The 17,933-nt window shown below is 40.2% G+C and overlaps 1 protein-coding gene across 2 annotated transcripts in view; it reads right to left on the bottom strand.

Annotated features, from left to right (window-relative positions):
• Positions 1-3,638: 3,638 nt before the first annotated feature.
• LOC124305371 (uncharacterized) overlaps positions 3,639-17,933 on the bottom strand; it is a 72,338-nt gene continuing 58,043 nt past the window's right edge. Inside the window, exons 1-7 of one of the 2 annotated variants that reach the window (XM_046764718.1) lie at positions 8,128-8,280; positions 6,201-6,597; positions 5,999-6,123; positions 5,514-5,738; positions 5,300-5,435; positions 4,186-4,315; positions 3,639-4,088 (exon numbers count right to left, since the gene is read on the bottom strand). In XM_046764718.1, the coding sequence (XP_046620674.1) occupies positions 4,003-4,088; positions 4,186-4,315; positions 5,300-5,435; positions 5,514-5,738; positions 5,999-6,123; positions 6,201-6,464 (966 nt within the window). In that variant the 5' untranslated portion in view covers positions 6,465-6,597; positions 8,128-8,280 and the 3' untranslated portion in view covers positions 3,639-4,002. Of the gene's footprint in view, positions 4,089-4,185; positions 4,316-5,299; positions 5,436-5,513; positions 5,739-5,998; positions 6,124-6,200; positions 6,598-8,127; positions 8,281-17,933 lie in introns of those variants that run through there. The other variant, XM_046764717.1, reaches the window with a different exon arrangement.

The raw sequence follows: 17,933 nt of genomic DNA, 5'->3' as shown, positions 1-17,933 counted from the left end.
GAGTTCGAAACGCGCAAATCGAACGGTATCGAAGAGACCACGAGGTTTGACGCGACAACCAGAATATACAGAGACGTAACTACTACCAAACGATGGAACTGCGCGGATCGCGACTTTGCGCACCGGAGGGCGGGGATCTCGCAACAGGAATCTCTAACGAACTCGATGCACAAGGGAGGCTGGCGGCGAGGGGTGACTACCACCCAGGGGCGTCCGGTCGGCGTAAAAACCCGCGTGAAAATGGGGCCCCTACAAGTAAAAACTAGTCGTATAAAATAACGTTTGCACGCGGTACATCAAAATGGAGGATGAACGAGCGTGTCCATCCCGTTGTACGTACAATGAGCGAATCAAATGTCGAACTTGAAGTTTCTGCGTTTCGTTCCATCGAAAATAACTTCCATCATAGTGTCCAGGAGGATGTGGAAAGAATCCGAACTTGGTTGAGTCAAAGTCCGATGCGAAAATTCGATCGCAATTGACGAACCGAAACCGAAAACCGAGGCGTCGGGTTTATCGGCGCGCGGTATCGACCCGCGTTTTGTCCTAACCTAGCGGAGGTCAGAGGGTGGCGACGGCCCTGAGGGATGGCGTAGGTTCGGGGCTGTGGCTGCGTGGGCAGCAGCTCCGAGAAGCGATGTAGCGTCGATATCTCGCTCTATACGAGGCGTCGCGGCGCCATGCGGGGCGGTAAAGGGGCGCCGCGTGCCGTTCGGTGGTGAGGGGTGGATGCGGGGAGGCGAGAGTTTCACATGGAATTAATCGATACGACGACCGATATGTATTATGTACCCTTATACTCGCGGTGAAATGTCGCCGCGCGGCGCTACCGGCTTCTCCTAGTCGCCGGCGCTACGCTGTAAACCATATATATGTATGTACATGTAAATGCACGCATGTGTATTGTGTATAGTCATATACACACGTGCGAAGACGCGGTGTCTTCTACACTTTCGTTTACAAGTATCTACCTTCGACGCGTATAACGGGCTTCGTTTCGCTGCTTCGTGTTGTTGTACACCGTAACAATGAAATATCGAAAAATCGGAAGACGAAAGGCTCGCTTTGTAGAATTTTCAAAAACACCATAATTTATTCCATAGAATTTAAAAATGTAGATAGTCGAAATGTATAGGAACCAAAGTTTAGAAAGGTCAAAGAATGGAAAACCAAAATGTAGAATCGTCAAAATTGTGATGATTATGCATTCCGGTTTTCCATTACTTGACGTTCTAGTGTTTTAATTTTATATATCCGACTTTTCACACTTCAAAATTTTATAGAATATAGATTTTTGCACCATCTCTCTACATCCCTACGCCAAATCCTTCCTGATATTCAATATTGCAAAAAAGCTAAGGGACTCTGCGAGCTTGTAGCATACCTTTTGTCTTTTATCGATTCAACTATCGATATAAAGAATCATTTCTCCCGTTTATTTACATATCTTAAATCGAATTACTTGGATTGACTGATTGAAATGGTACCAGTTGTTTGTTTTTTGTCGATATGAAAAAAAAAATCAATATTCCTATATCCAATGTAAACCACGAATTCGACAGACAAACCTTTTCTTACATACCTTACATATAGGTTATAAACTCGCAGAACTCGCTGGTTGCCCGACGATGCTCAGTCGTGTTATTTATCGATCAAAATATCAATTGGGCGCTGCAATTTTTAATTCCACAGCAGGTTGCGTCAACCGGCGAGTCGACCCCGAAACTGTTTTCTTCAGTACATACAAATCGATACCTGCAAAACTATTATACATATAGATGTATGATTAGTTATGGCCAAAATAAATTTTCAACCGGAACCCGAATCCCGTATTACATGTATATTTAGCCATAAATGAAATATAAGCCCTGATCCACCAATTTTCAGGCAGCTAGTTTTAACCTCAAAATTCCGATCCGGCGAAAACTTGTATATTTTATAGTTCCGCATACACACTAACTGTAAGATCAGAAAGTCTTCAAATTTTTAGAATTTTACTTCTTTATACAGCATACGTTGATCACTCTTGTCACATATTATTTTATACCACTCTAAAAAATCGTACTCCACCAAGCTAAAATGTCGAATTCTTAATACACACATAATGAAAAAAAGAAGAAAGCACAATTAATTTGTTTGGCCTTTGCATATACGGCACTAAAAATATCGGAAGAACCCCCCCATTTTTTATACAGTTTCTGAGGATCTATATCTTTGAACGAATATCATATTCGTAAAGATCAGACTATTCGACTACAAAAAAAAAAAAACGTGGCAAAATTGATCACCATATTTATCGTGAAAGAGTGACGCCTAAAGGTTAAAAAATTTGAAAGTTTTTCATATCTCAGTGTACACTATAACAAACACATTCAAATTGTAGCGAAATCGAAATTTTTACCTAAAAACGGTTGATCGAAAGTTGTAACCGGATCGGTGCACGTATAGTACGACTGCAGAAAAGAAGGTTGTCATCTCGTAAGAGAATCTCGTATATACCTGCAACAATTGAAATAATAAAAAAGGAATGTAAGGTATTCGTGAGAAATTGTAAAAAAATAAATAAAAACTAATCTCAATTCGAATAACCGTTGTCCCACCAAAGCGATAGAAGGAGTTTTCGAATCGCCGAGCGCGCTTCCCTGCGAGGGTTCCAACCGGGGCTCATTGCAGGGGTCTTGATGGGGCCCATATGTAGCTCCCCGGCATTAACCAGTGGCTGGTAACATATGATCGCATAAACTTCACCACCGGATCGAGACTCGGAGCATGCTTGGGTATCGGGCACGTTCCCATTCGTCCTGCAGTGAGCTACCGTCCTGTACGGAGGGGGCCCCCAGGGTAGTGCTCACCTGCCGCCAGGTGCGAGTTCAAGCCATCTGCGGAGGGCCCGTCAGGCCCAGTTCGAATCCTTTGCGCAAGCAAGCACTCTACTTACTGGCGGTTTAAAGCCAACCGGCATACGTAAAATTATACGACATACGTACGGTGCAACACTATGAATGAAAAATCCGCGCGGGAAAAAGATGCTCGATTGAATTTTTATAGACTACACTACATATATATTACGACAATGCAACTTACGCTTGCAATTAACAATTATTTTTTTTTTTTTGTAACGAATAATCGACTTTGTTTCAAAATTTAATCAATTTCGATAACGTTTCTGAAGTTTCATAATGTTGGTGAATTTATGTACAACGGTATTAATATGTATATGCCTGTCGATTTTCTTAGGTTGGAGAATATCAAGTCTTTCGTTATTACTTCGTGAAAAAGTGTAAAAGTAGTAAGTTCTTCACGGCACAACGGATCGTCATCACATGTCGCTGACGCTCGACGTTCTCGCAATCGAAGAAGTTTTACGAATTGTACAAACCGTAGTTATCTCATTTTTTATACCAGATAAAAATCAAACAAATTGGATTCAACTAAATTTTGAATTGAAACAATATTTCATATTCTAGTCACCAAATTTATATTCAAATTATTATATTAGAATAATTGTGTACCTACTTGTGTTCACCGTGTGGATAGTTGAATTACCACCAACAAACTTTAGTCATTCTATAATGAAAAGAAAAAGAAAAAGAAAAATTCAGATAGAGGCAAGAGGATAAAAAAAAATTAATCGTGAATAAGTTTGCAAATAAATTCGCGAGGATATAACACATTGTTTGACACACGTGATAAATATAAGGATACAGCTGGTAATTAGAGGAGCAAGGCTTGTCACCGGTAGCGCGTTTATCACATACTTGAGTATCATGTATCAGAGATCATGCGTTTAGCATCGTAGCTGAGTACATATACATACACACACACACATACAAACGCACGAGCGCGCGCGCGCATATATGCACATGCATACGAGTGTCTGATAGCGTAAGGAGAGCATTGTACACACATTGCAGTTTAATTATATATGCGGTAGTAGTAGAACTCAGTAAATTTGAAGATACATCAATATTGTATTATTGATAATCGAATATAACAGGACGTTCAATCGTACTCGGCGCCAATCGTGATGCTCACTTCTTCGGACACGATCCTGGTCTGATGGTACCATCGATTGGTGTCCAGAACAACTGTGGATAAATTGGAGATATTGATAAAATCCTATCTCAACATGGCAGTCGATGATAAAACGACAACTTCTTATTTCTGTTTTTCCTAATCTCATACTTATTTCCCCGGGTTCAACGGTGACCGTCATTCGGTTACAGGTGTAGTGACACTCCCTCGGTGGTTCGAGTATCCAGAGTTTTTCACCTTTGAGTTGAGCCTGCCAAGAAGGATGTTTGACGTCGTCGACCTTGGAAAAAAGGATCCCTGTATTACCTTGCGTCGGGAGGGTAGCGGCTGATCGGCTCTCCGCATTGCTCGACCTCGATCGATTATAACCGTACGGGTTAAACAGGGTGTATATTCCACCCCTCGACGCATTCAGGGATGAATTCATAACCCGTTTTACCATTCCTCGAGATGCCGCCGAGGGTAAAGTAACAATATCAACTAGTCGAGTTGGCTGTAAAGTTGTCGTCAGTAACGGAGAAATTTATTTTTGGATTCGGCTGCTAACGAGGATCAGTGCGGTCAGGTGACTTTAAAAGGAGGGGGTTACAATCATACATATTTTTAGTAATTTGCTTTTAAAGAAAATTATAACACTTGGAGAAATTTGATCTTGAGGGCTTTATTATTTATAGTTTTAAAAACGTTTTGGAATTTTTTCACTGAAATTAATAACAAATGGGCGACATGGCGCGTATAAGTAGCGAACGACCGCGTTTTCAATCCGGTGGCGCAGATTCCTCGGTCAATTTTTATCCGATCGACTTAAAATTTTTACACAATCTTTAAAACTTGTTTATCGATTCGACCTCGTACCTAGATTTTTGAATTTCACTAGCAAATTTCTTTTTTTTTTTTTTTTACAAAAATCGTATAACAATTTTTTGTTTACAATCACACATGTTTAAAAAAAAAAAAAACGATGACTAACCCGAAAAGGTGATTCTTACTCTAAAATTTTTTTTACTCTGTTACAATGCGTCTAACCGCCATTTTGTTATTAAATTCCATGAAAAAATTCTAATCTGTTGTTGAAACTATAAATAATAAAGTCCTGCAACTCAAGCCGCTCCAAGTGTTGTCATATTCCTTAAAAAAAAAAAAAACTCCCCGTCGCCGTAACACAATCGGGAAAGCCACAATTGTTGCTGTTATTGTTTGATAAAGAAAAAATTAATTTCGAATCTTGGATCACGAGAAAGTAAAATCTTTGCCCAAAACTCACATGCATGTGAGCCCCATATCCGGAACTCCCCATAAAGATCCAATCAGTTTTTTCAGTCTCTGCAGTTTCCGGTAAAAAGTAAGGAATATCGTAATGTTCCCTCAACGTCGCTCCGATCTCCCCGTCGCAGTTACTCCTTTAGTCACATAATTTATAGAATAAATCAATCGAAATAAGTTTTCAAAAAAAAAAAAAAAAAATTATGTTGCCCTACCATCCGATGTACCACGGCTTTGTTCCAGCCAATTGAAGGGCCCGACTGGTGCTCATGTTGAACACTTCTCGAAGACTTTTGAACTCGGTTTTGTACGGAAAAAACTGACAGTCTGCTTCCTGTCCTTCGTACAGCGACTTGAAGAAGGCGAACGAAAACACCTTGGGCGCTGTCCAGTTAGTCGTTGCATCAGTGACGACAACCGGTTGGCCGGAATAAGCGTATCTAAAAAATATTCTGATGATTACAATTACAGCTGGAGATAAATTTTGACGATTCATTCACGAGTGATGAAAACTGGCACGATTTAAAACACCGTATCCCTCAGTCTATAAGATCGTCTGCGTATCTTGTCATTTTTGTAAAAAAAAAACAAAACAAAACAAAACAAAAACTACCATTTAGACCATATTCTCCAAGTATAAAGCAAGCTGATTTTATTAGATGAAATTAGGACGGAGTGAATGAAACGCGTTTAAGCTCACCGAAGTTCGAAGAGCGCCGGATCGATTTTAGTCACTTTATCAACCTGTTGAATCCCCAAACACATCGAGCAATCCTGCGGCGGTCTGAATACTTGGTGAACCGAGGACGGCATATCGATGATGCACTTTGAAAATAAGACAAGAAATTTTAGACCCTGATATTTATATCTTGATTAAAATCATTAAAGGTTCTCTCGCTCACCTTCTCACGTCGCGTAGGCATCAAATCATCCTTAGCGTATCGAATGAACAGCATTGTTAAAACAGCCGCGAAGAAAGCGTGCTTTTTTTTAAAACAAAACTTTGCCTTCCGGAGGCGAGTGTAAGCCCGGAGATGTAAGTTGGCTCGTGTTGGCAGACCGATTTTTTCCAGTTCACCGAGGATCCCGATCAAATCTTTCCTCGCGTTCTCCAAGGAGCGTCGCGACTCCGTCGAGGACCGCAGCTTCTCACCTCTGTCCGCCATCGCGTTTAGCTCAGGAAACACTGTCGCCGCTTTCGAGTAACGCCCAACATCTGCTGCGCCTCTCCTCGATATATATCTGGCCAACAACACAACGTTCGCCGTCTCAGATCACGAGACGGCCATCCCAAGGATTCTGAAACCGAGACGCCATTCGCTTGGAAATCAAATAAATCATTCCAATTCGTTGACCTGCGTGATAAAACAAATAATAATTTTTTCCGAATTTATTTCAGTAAAACTACAAATCTAATATTATAAATTTTTTCACATGTTTTTAGGTACATCTTAACGAGTGTGCGTAAAAATTTTCATCAAAAAGTATTAAAACTTTTTTACACGTTATTCTTCTTCGTGTCGGCTGATGTCTGAAACAAAAAAAAAAAAAAAGTAAAAGATGTCCTCATTAACTGTATAGTATTATCTATGGCGTGACGGACGATTTTTTTGGTACGTTTTCTGGTGCAATATATGTAATAATAATACGCATTGTTACATCCAGAGGGACAAAAAATTCAGAAATCTTTTCTCGAAACCTAAGTCAAAAAACGAAGAAAAAAAAAACCGTCACGCCATAGCTGATACCATGTAGTTGATGAGGTTATTATTATTATTATTATTTTTTTGTCATTTCAGATACAACCATATTTGTGTAATCAGTTACGCCAACCCATCAAGCACGGGAAATATCAGCCGCCGCGAAAAACATTGATAATATTGAATTTGTAGCTTTTCCGAAATATATTTAAAAAAATTAGCGTTTTTGGATGCTGGTTACAGTAGAAAACCCCTTTAACATTTATTTCGCATGATTTCTAATTATTTCTATCTTATCACGTGATTTTTCTTCATTTCCATTGTGCCAAGTGATTTTTAATGTTATCCTCGATTTCCGAACGTTTTAGGCGATTTTCAGTTATTCCTGCGTAGGGAGGAATTGTAAGACATCACTGAAATTCACTTGGTGAAGTGGAAATCAAGGAAAGTACATTGTAACCTAGAAGCCGATAGAATGCTAACGAAATGAAATCATTTGACGTTTACCGCTTGACACTTACAACAATTTCCATAATTTCAACCGCTTGTCGCTTAATTTCTTTACCACTCTCATGTGATATCAAGGGAATCGCGATGACCTTCAATGATTTAAGTTAAATGTCGATTGGTTCATCGCTATTTCAAAGAAATATTTCAGCCAGCCAGGTTCCTTCGATTCACAGTTTTAATTCCGATTGCATAAAATTTTACGGCTTCCCTTAGCGATAAGCCACTCGCCTGCAACATGGATACGTTTGTTTTCACTTTCTGTATACATAATTTTGAAACATTTTCTCGTTTATGTCATAATCACACGATGAGTAGATAATTAAATATTCTGAAGTGGATAGTTTTTGAAAAACTGTTCTAATTTTTACATCTTTATCGAAACTCAATGTTCCATACGTTTTCATTTTATCTGGTAAAATAATTATCCTTTTTTCAACAATTTTTAATATTAAATGACATTGGTTTGCCGAATTTGTAACCTACGTCTCCCGGATATGAATTCGAACTCTATCATCTGGTAATATTTTATTTATTTATTTGTTTATTTATTTTTTGAAGACAATGATTAACTCATCTGTGCTGATGCCTGTATGCGAGTTGTTGAAAAATTGATTTTTACCTTGTTTAGAATCGGTGCTTCCAGCTATAATCCCCATCGATCGATAGCACGCTCGCCTGAGCAAAAATGTGTGTTACGGTGGTTAAACTCCTTATCTCACGTTGCAGCTGGTCCAGGATTCGGAGCACTTGACTGACTTCTTAAAATACGATCGCTGCCAACCCATCCTTGAACCTTGAAAAATCCTCTTGGGATGTCAGCGGAAAATATTTGAAACCAGAATGTTCTGTAACACCGTTTCGTTTTCAAAAAATATTTTATTTAAAGTTCTTCAACTTTAGGATCGCGTTCCAAAAAATAGTTAATTTCTTTCACGTCGCACTTTCAGTAAACACAGCAAAAATTTATACGATATCAATTTATCGACTATAGTTCGGTCGAATTTGAGACTCGATAAGAATATCGAATTACTCATTTTTTATGTCATGAACACTGTGAATGAAAGGAATATCGTTCCCGTTTTGCATTTGCGAAGGATTGAAGCTGTTATTTGGTAACTGTTAATTACGATCGAAATTGCCGTTCGAATTGTCAATTTGCAAACGTAAAAGGCTGCTGCAGCAGTTGCTGCGCAGCGCGTGTGTGTATCGTTAAAGTGGATCATTCGCTCACTACAATCGTTTCAATTTAAACTGCAGTTGTTGGATATGCGAGAAGTATTTCCGATAGGAAGGATGAGTGTAAATCCATTTATTTGTACGGATTTTGGTTTCCATATTCGCAAACGAATTGCATAATTTTATTTCGGTAAAGCGTAAATTGTTAAACCAGTTATGAAGATCGATATTATTTGAATAATTTTCTTTCTCTATTTATATTTCTGTGCTGTCTAGCTGGCAAAATATTTGAATGCCGAATAAAATGATTGGTAATATATATTTTTGATCCGGAAATTGAAAACTCATAGAAAAAGTTCAGGCGTAATACTTTTTTAAACTCGGTATAGCTTCACACCTTATTAGATGCAACCCGCAAGCCGTAAAACCGTGAGTCGGTAAGGCAGAAAGTGTGACAACCATTACTTTCATGTACCCAAACAGCTCCACTTACCATTCGAGAAATCTATCGACAGTTGGTAACAACATGTGTGTAAGTTCAGATCTTACCTGTTACGCTGTTGTGAAATAATTTCTAAGGAAGCGTTTAACCGTTATGTGATAATTCGCGTTTTATAGAATTGCGGTGAAATCGAATACTGAGAAAATTCACGAAGTCCCCTAGAAATTGTTAGACATCTTCGAAAAAAGGATTCGAAGCTTGATAAAATTCTGAGTAATCCGAAATTAAATCAATAATTTTCATAATGAATTTTATTTCAGTGGTTTCTAGGATCTATCCGCAACTTTTTGTAAAAAAAATAGTAAAACACATTTTAAACACATTAAAATTTTTTTTATAATACTCGAAAATGACGGAATGAGCTGCTCACAAGCTTCATGCAAATATGTCGACGCTCGAGCGACGATAAGCGAAGAAATATATTCATAAAAAAGGTAACTCGGAAGGCTGAATTCAGTAGTACCGGGAACGGATGAATTCAATATGAGTTATATGAAAATCGAGGGTGAGGTAAGTATGTGGAAGAGAGAGAGAGAGAGAATTCTGCGCTGTAGAGTAAACCCATTTGAAATTTTTTTTTTTCAAGCGGAAAATATCGGATATTCAAAGGTAAGTGATTTCGAGTGTTCGAAATGACGGATTATTACAGGATAATGCCTATACCATTTATCATTCAATGCCGTTCCATCAGGATCACGGCTCATCGAGCAACGGTGGATATTTTGGACATAACCTTAGATCGTCGGCGGCATTATGACCGCGTTCTTCATAAAAAATGTGATGAAAAAAAAAAAAAACAATTTTATATTCGGAATTAACCAAGCGGGGATCTTTTTTGTATCGCTGACTACCTCGCCTGAAGCTACAACAGGCTTCACAACATATTACTTATAACGCGTGGGATATCATCATGATCGATTGTTCTCATTATTGAATAAAAATAGGCATCTTTACAATCCGTGCTTATCAATGAATTTTTGTCCTTTTCTTTGATTTGTTTGAGATCTGAATTGAATAGACGCGGTGTGTAGAACAATATGGCGTCGCACTGTATTAACAGCTGATCGTTACAGGTTGACATCAAGACAAAGAAAACTTCGCGAAAATTAGTAACTAGACTAATAAAGAAAAAAAATATTGTTAAAGCGTAGTAAAATGATTATAATTTGAAACGAACGCATTCAAATTTTCACTACACTTTTTTTGGTATGAAGGATCTTTTTCTTCGTTCTTGCAATCGCAGTTTTCTTCTTCAAAACGAGTAGACAACGCATATACCGGCAATTATCAGCAGAAAATGCAAATAAAATCCGGAATTATATTATTATTGATTAAGATTTCAGATATATTTATGCATATAACAAGCATAAGAGGCAGCTCTCCACGTATATATATATATATATATATATATATATGCGTATATTATATCGCAGGAAACTGGCAAAGAGCGAGGACTGAATAAAGCGAGTCCTGCAAAGCTTGCAGGCTGATTCGGCGCGGGCGCGCTGCCGTATTTCCGCCTTTCATGTACATCTCAATTATCGTTATGCAAATTGACTTATGTTTTATGTGGGGGGGCGAGAGGTCGGTATGGTGTAGAGTAAAGCGTTTCGTTGCCTCCAGGGTTAAACCGCGATCAGCGTAACTCGTAACCCAGCGAATTACAATATGTATGTGTATCGTGCATAAAGGGGGATTCCACTGTATGCAGAGATAGCAAGCTATTCTGTCTGACGATAAAGTGGTAGAATTTCTACCTCTGCTACGATTTTAAATAGCTAATTATTAATCGGTATATCCTTATATAATTATCACAGTGACATTACTTCATGGATCGTATATTATCGATGATGACCACATGACGATTGATAAATTTCAATAACATGCATTACGCGTCGATGTTGGTGTTGAAAAATTATAATTGGGGATTTTCTGTCTATATATATATATATAGATATTATACTATGAATGGTCCCGGGTTTAACGTAGGTACAGGAGCTGTTGTCGCATCTGTCATATACTCGGCATTATATTATGATCCTGATCCTCGTCCCGCGTTATATAGCAATATTCATTCTCTACTTCATCGGGACCGCAAATCAATCCGGATTTCCCGCACAGGATTACACCTATTTCTATGTTTATTATCAATGTACGATAAACCGATTTCCACGCCAAGGGGGACAAGGAATACACGGTACAGCTATAGTTATATATGTATATATGTATATATATATATGTATACATATCTAAATACCTTGTACACAGATTTATAATCGGAGTGTCATTATATTCCAAAATTTCTGACAAGTGAGTATAACTTTTATGAAAATCCTCTACAGGCCTTCCTTCCATGCATGAAATTAAAACACATATTACGTTGTGTCATTATTTGGATTAACGTCATTCCCTCAACATATTCTCTCACCATATGAACGAAATCGTAATGCTGGGAATGATGAGTCAGTTCAGAATCAGTTCAGAAATCGAATTCAAAATACTTTGGAAACATCGGCAATCGATTAATTTCAATCGAAACGATATGGAGTACCCTAGAAACCGCAATATCAATTGTGATACGAATTTTTTGTATCCCTGTAGAATCATTTCAAATTGCTATGAAAAATGTAAAAAAAAAAAAAAAAAGAAATGACGAAGTAAAAAAAGAAGAAAAAACAAAACACAAAATTGACTGCAGTATCAAATATTTAATCCATTTGTCAATGGGTCGGCATCTTTTTATTTTTTTACCCTGACCCTCATAGTATAAGAATCCTTGAGTACATTTCTCATTCCCAATCCCTTTTGTCGGTACGCAAACATACGAATATACTTCAGTTCGCCATTCGCACGTGTATTGTATCTATATGTATATACCCACATTTTGCTGGCATGATATTTCCTACGAGCGTAATCCTGATATTACCGAGCGAGCCGACAAAAAATTGGACTGAAAAAAGTCGAGTTCGTGCATGGTTTGCAGGTTTTCGTTGGAAATTTAAGTATAATATTGGTGAAATACGTCATCGTTAGATATTACGTGACGATATTTTACAAGGTGAATTTAAAACTGATATTGTTACGAGATTAACAGTGTATAAAGTGTGAAGTTCAGGTGATTAGATCAAACACGTTACGTTGAATGACGGTTTTCGAAAATGACGAAAAATTAGAAAAAAAAAAAAAATATTCATGATGATAATAATGACGACAATAATAAGGTAGGCATCAATCTACAGCTAAAAAAACACGTTTCGTTTGTTTCACGCTACATAGCAAGATTCTACCTTTAATCAAGATTTCTACCAATTTGCGCGGACGGCGACGGTGCGAAGACAATGCCTATTGTCGTCGTAACTGGTTGGGAGCTCCAAGTGTCCCAACACAACTATACACGATACGGAGTACCTACCGTGTAACGGGTGACGTGAAATTACAAAAAATTATTAAAATCGGTACACGATTGCTTACCTGGAACAACCAATCACAACAACCGGTTGCGATTCCTTTTCACAATTGTTATATACGCTTATAATATTAATTTAAATCTTGTGACAATATTGATTCTGAACATGCGAAATTAAGCACATTCAATCAGAATCGTATAACGTATAATACTTACTTGTTTCGAAGCATCGATAAAAATAAGAATTTTCCAGATCAAGGAACATTTTTACCTGAAGGATTAATTCGTTCTTTTCGAAAAGGTGCGCGTACTGCATTAGTTTACGAATGTTTCCATTCAAGGAGACACCCGTTGGATTATCAAATCCAGCGTCCGTTCCTGACAATCGCAAAGAGGCAATGCGGCGCGGATGTTCGTTCCTCTGGGAGTGGTAGGAGCCACCGGAGCAGCTTTGCTGGTCGCTTTGCTTCCGAATCTCTCCCGAACACTGGATGCAGAGTCTCTAACCACCTTCCAGAAGGAGGCCTTTCATCCGACGATAGAAACAGGCAGCAGTAGAAACGGCAGAAGCAGCAGAAGCAGAGGCATCAGGCTCCTCCTGCGAAACACTCCGGGCGTTCCCTCAACTTCAAGTCTGCTCTCACTTCACCGAGGGTAGTGCGTCGTCCCGTACCCTGCAGTGAATACACAGCTACGTTTGTATTTGCTAATTGTGAATTGTCTGCTGTGCATATACCGTTCCTATCATTCTCGACGTCTGGTTTCCCACCTTGGTCTGTACACAGTGCAAATTCGTTCTTCCTCCTCCTCATCTTGATCTTGATCCTGCTCCTGCTCCTGTTCCTAGTCCTCTCGCACACGGGACTCTACCGTCAAACGCCCAGTCGCAGCACATCACGCGTCACGTCGTCCGGTGGTTCTTCCTCCAAAGAGGTTCAGTCGGCATGGTCGAGACCCTCGAGCACAACTCACTAGTCACTTGCTCAAGCACCAGTCCACCAGTGCAGCCAGCCAAGGAGCACCGAGCACCGCCAAGAGGCACCCGCAAGCGAAAGGGTACCAATTTTTACATTCGAGGGTTTGCAGAGTAGGTACAAAGGTACAAGGTAGATATGTACGGTAGGAGCACGCCACGTATGTACACTTGGGGACAATGAGTCTGAGACGCGGAATTTTTTACACTAGACAGTATGTTGGCAACACAGAGGAACCTACAGCGCCATAGTCGGCCGAGCGCGAAACAAACTCAATCTCAATAGACATATCATAACCCATGACCGTGGAATCTAACCTTAGATTACGTCTGAATCTAACAAGTCATTATCCCCGCGGTATTTTAAGGTTAGATTCGACGGTCATGGGTTATGTTATGTTTATTGAGATTGAGTTAGTTTTGCGCTCGGCCGATTATGGCGCTGTAGGTTTCTCTGTGTTGCCAACGTAACTGTCTAGTGTAAAAAATGAGCCGTCCAGGATTCATTGTCCCCAAGTGTACATACTTTAATTCCGGTGTAGGCCCAGGGTTCTCTTCCTTTTCCATACAACTTCTTCCACGCGCAGTAAACACGGTGAATTTTCCTCAAACTCGAAAATAGACCATCTGCAGTGTTGTGTGGTTTTTTCTTTGTACATTGGACCATTATACCCGTATGTATAAACGGCAAACACGAGAGCGTTTTCACGGTGTCCAGTGGTCCTGGAAATGTCCTTGAATTTGTCTTGTGTCTTGGAAATATTCTATTTCTAATGTCCATGAATAGCCTGAAAATATCCTGGAAACTACCCTCGAAATTGTTATGGATTTTTTACTGGACGCTATGGTTTTGCAGGTTTTTTTTATTTTATACATAATTCTGACCAATGCAGTTCTGACCACTGAGACTGTCACAATGAACCGTACAACCTGGCGCATCGTGATTCCCTTCCGCAGACAAAAGTTGTAAAAAAAAAACAAAAAAAAAACAATCATACGGCATTACGCGGTGGTGAGGAAGTATGTTTATCATTGCGATAATGAGATATTTCGGTCCATAGACTTTATCTGCCGTGGCAGGCTTATAACCGTAACAGTGCGATACAGACAGCTGGAGGTATGTACATCCACCTACACCGCCTACGTCTATACCACTACTGTAAACCCGTTCGACGACGAAGTGAAGCGCTCGTTTCAGAGCGGTAAAATTATTGTCTCGGGGGTCTGGTGCCAGTAGCTAGATGATGCAAAGAGAACTGGGGACAGGATATAAGCTGCGGTCTCTCCAGGGACAGGGGACATATTGTTTGGTTCAGTAATTCCTTCCGTTATTTCCACTGTTTGCTTTTTATCATTGTAAACCGATATATTGTTTGAGCTAACTCCCCCAACGTAGATGGAGACGGGGAACGAGAAAGAGAGATTTGCCTGGATAGATATCTACCTACACACACACACACACTAATCGCTGCCATTCCTGCATAAATTTGAAGACGCAGTTCGAAGAATTACAAAATTTTTCAACGATTTCGAATACGGTATAACTTTGAAACCTTTAACAGTATGTGAACTGCGTGTGCAGTAAAGTGAGTGTACCAATTATTGACCCTTTTTGATTGTATCTGTTTGATACTTGGTTCTAAGATTAACAAAAAATAAATTTGTAGTGCCCAACCCTATAGCAATTGGTTGTGGTCATCGAGAAGTTCACAATTTGTGCCGTACATCTATAATTTTGGAAAATAAAAGGATTGGTAATTGGGTCTATATGTGTCGATGACCGGTATACTCACTTCAGCTGAATGGAAACCCGTTGCACTCTCTTGCAGGTGCAAAAAAGTTGACATTGCACTTACGACTTTGGAAACCTACGCGTTCTTGTTGATTCCGTTACTAATATTCGTAACTGCAACTTTTCCCCACGACGATTGGACGATCTAGTAACTTGCAGCATTGCAGCGGTAAGTATAGTAACTTTAGCAGAAAACTGCTGAAGGTAGTAAAAAAACAGACAGAAATTTTTTCCCTGCGGTGCCTTGGCATAATAGTCACGTATGTATGTACTATGTATGTATCTAAGTTGGGAACAACCCATGTGAAAAGAGATTGGAAAATAATTGGTATACGTGCCACGATAGCCAATATACTTTTGATTTGGAGAAGAAAAAAATTTCGACGAGTGTACGACATGGTTTGAATTGCATGGTGCGAATATGGTAATTATTATCAGCTCGATAAAATAACACGAGATGGAGAGAAAGCTCGAAGGTTCGTCACTTGGATAATTGCGAGCTGACATTGATGGTCGTCAATTCGACTGTCCTGCGAGTTTTAGATGGTGGTGCTCTATCAAGTGTTTGTCGATAGCACCGTTGTGTGTATATTATACACATACCCTACTCTCGCTTGTCACATGGCGTGACACGTGTCCCGACACCGTAGAGTCCTTGCATTTGCAAACAAGGAACAAACCTCGGCAGGATATTATACACAATGGCCACTTGCTTCCGCGAGCCTCTTTAACACCACATGTCCTATAAGGTGCACGTGCTCCTCACTGTTCCACGTCACTTTTAACACTAATCCAAGAGCAATTTGAAACGTTCCTGGTCAAAGTCGTGATTGATGGATAGGAAAATTCAGCTGATCATCAAAGACTTGAAGGAAGTTCTGATTTGGAATGAAAGTTTACCTCACGGTTTAGGGTTATCAAACGTGTAGTGTTATAGTTAGGTATACCTATCTACTCAACATTACTCGCCGTTCCATATTACTTTTAACACTAATCCAAGAGCATTTTGAAACTTTCCTGGACAAAGTCGTGATTGTGGGATAGGAAAATGGAACTAATCATGAAAGATTTCGAATAAGTCTTTATTTGGAATGAAAGTATACCACAAGTTTCAGGGTTACCAAGCGTGTTAAAGTTGTGTAAGTAGGTATACAACGACTCAACATTCCACACGGCACAGCACATCCACAAAATGGCAGCTTAGGTTTGCTAATCTTTTCGAGGTAGCGGCGCGATGTTTCATCCTCCTTGCAAGAAATGACGGTGGTGTGTACACACATATAAAAGCTCAGCGCGAACCGAGCGCCCTGAGAGATAGGCTGAAAAGGTGAGGTGAGAAGCGCGCGAGGCTAGACCGTTGGGGGTGGATGGGTGGGTTGCCAGAGGCCCTCGTCGGAGGATAGCCGAGTTCGAAGTGGTGGAGTTTCGAGGATATATGGCGATGGTGGGGGAGGTCGTTCGTCAGTTCTCATGGAACGAGTGTTCAGCGTAGCGCTAACCACCAAGTGCTAATGTTTGGCATGATCTGACGACGACGTCGCGTAGCCGTCGTCTCTCTCCCCTTTCGCGTTGTGGTCCGTCTTTACCAGCCCAAAGCGGGTGAGACGTGCGGGGCGGTTTTCGGCTTTTCGGGCTTTTCGCGTCGTCTCAAACCCGCCAGAGCTTCTCAACCAAACTCCGCCTCCCCCCCAAAGACCAGGAACATTTCAACCCCTCCGATTGGCCACGCGCCCCCGAGTCCCCGTTTGATCCGCGCAACTTGGTTATCCGCACCCGGCAAATCCAGTCTGACCATTCGTCACCCGCCCTTAGTAACCGCCCCGTTAACAAAGGCCACGCCCATTTCTACCTCGCTTTCGCGCCACGGAATGACCAAACGAGCGACGCCTGAATTCACAACTCGTTTGACGAGCAGCAGCAGCAGCGCTTTTTTTTTTACCACCCCGTATTTTGGTACCTTGATCACACTGAACCGTTCGAGAAAATGCCACAGGAGCGAGTAGATTTTCCAAGTCTCAGAGTATCAGGATATTTTTTTGAAAAACTTTATACAACTTGTACATTCTCAACGAATGATCGTACTTTTCATTTTTTTTTCTTCTTCTCCTTTTCCGTAATCATTCGGATGAATAATTCAACACGCGGTGCAATAATCTAGCTCTTTCAACACCAGCGACGAGATATTGGTGAAATTTCTTTTACGGTGTGAAACTCGCGCCGCGGGTGGAAGTTTGAAGTTTATTGTGGCGAGTGGGCGTGGCCACCGGGGTTAAGTTTGGCCACGCCCATGGCCGCGCCCCCAGACGATCGCTTGGAGATGCCGGTCGTGTTGCTCGTGGCGCGTGAACCTCGGGAGCTTCGGGTACCTACGTCACACGGCCAGGCCAGCCACTTCTTTTCTCGGTCTAAAAACATTATAATACCAGCTCGACGGGCACAAGTTACGCACAACCGACGACGCGGGTTGTACACGCGGCGGGTCGCGACTGCGTCGTATTCTGAGAACAAAATCGTACTTTAAAACGAACCTTTTTGTGTTCTCGATTTATTTGATAAGTTAAATTTTATTATTATAT

Source organism: Neodiprion virginianus, chromosome 5 (genome assembly GCF_021901495.1).
Source record: "Neodiprion virginianus isolate iyNeoVirg1 chromosome 5, iyNeoVirg1.1, whole genome shotgun sequence".
Classification (NCBI taxonomy): Eukaryota; Metazoa; Arthropoda; class Insecta; order Hymenoptera; family Diprionidae; genus Neodiprion; species Neodiprion virginianus.
Note: the sequence above shows the minus strand (reverse complement) of the source record. Positions and strands in the feature narration are given on the sequence as shown.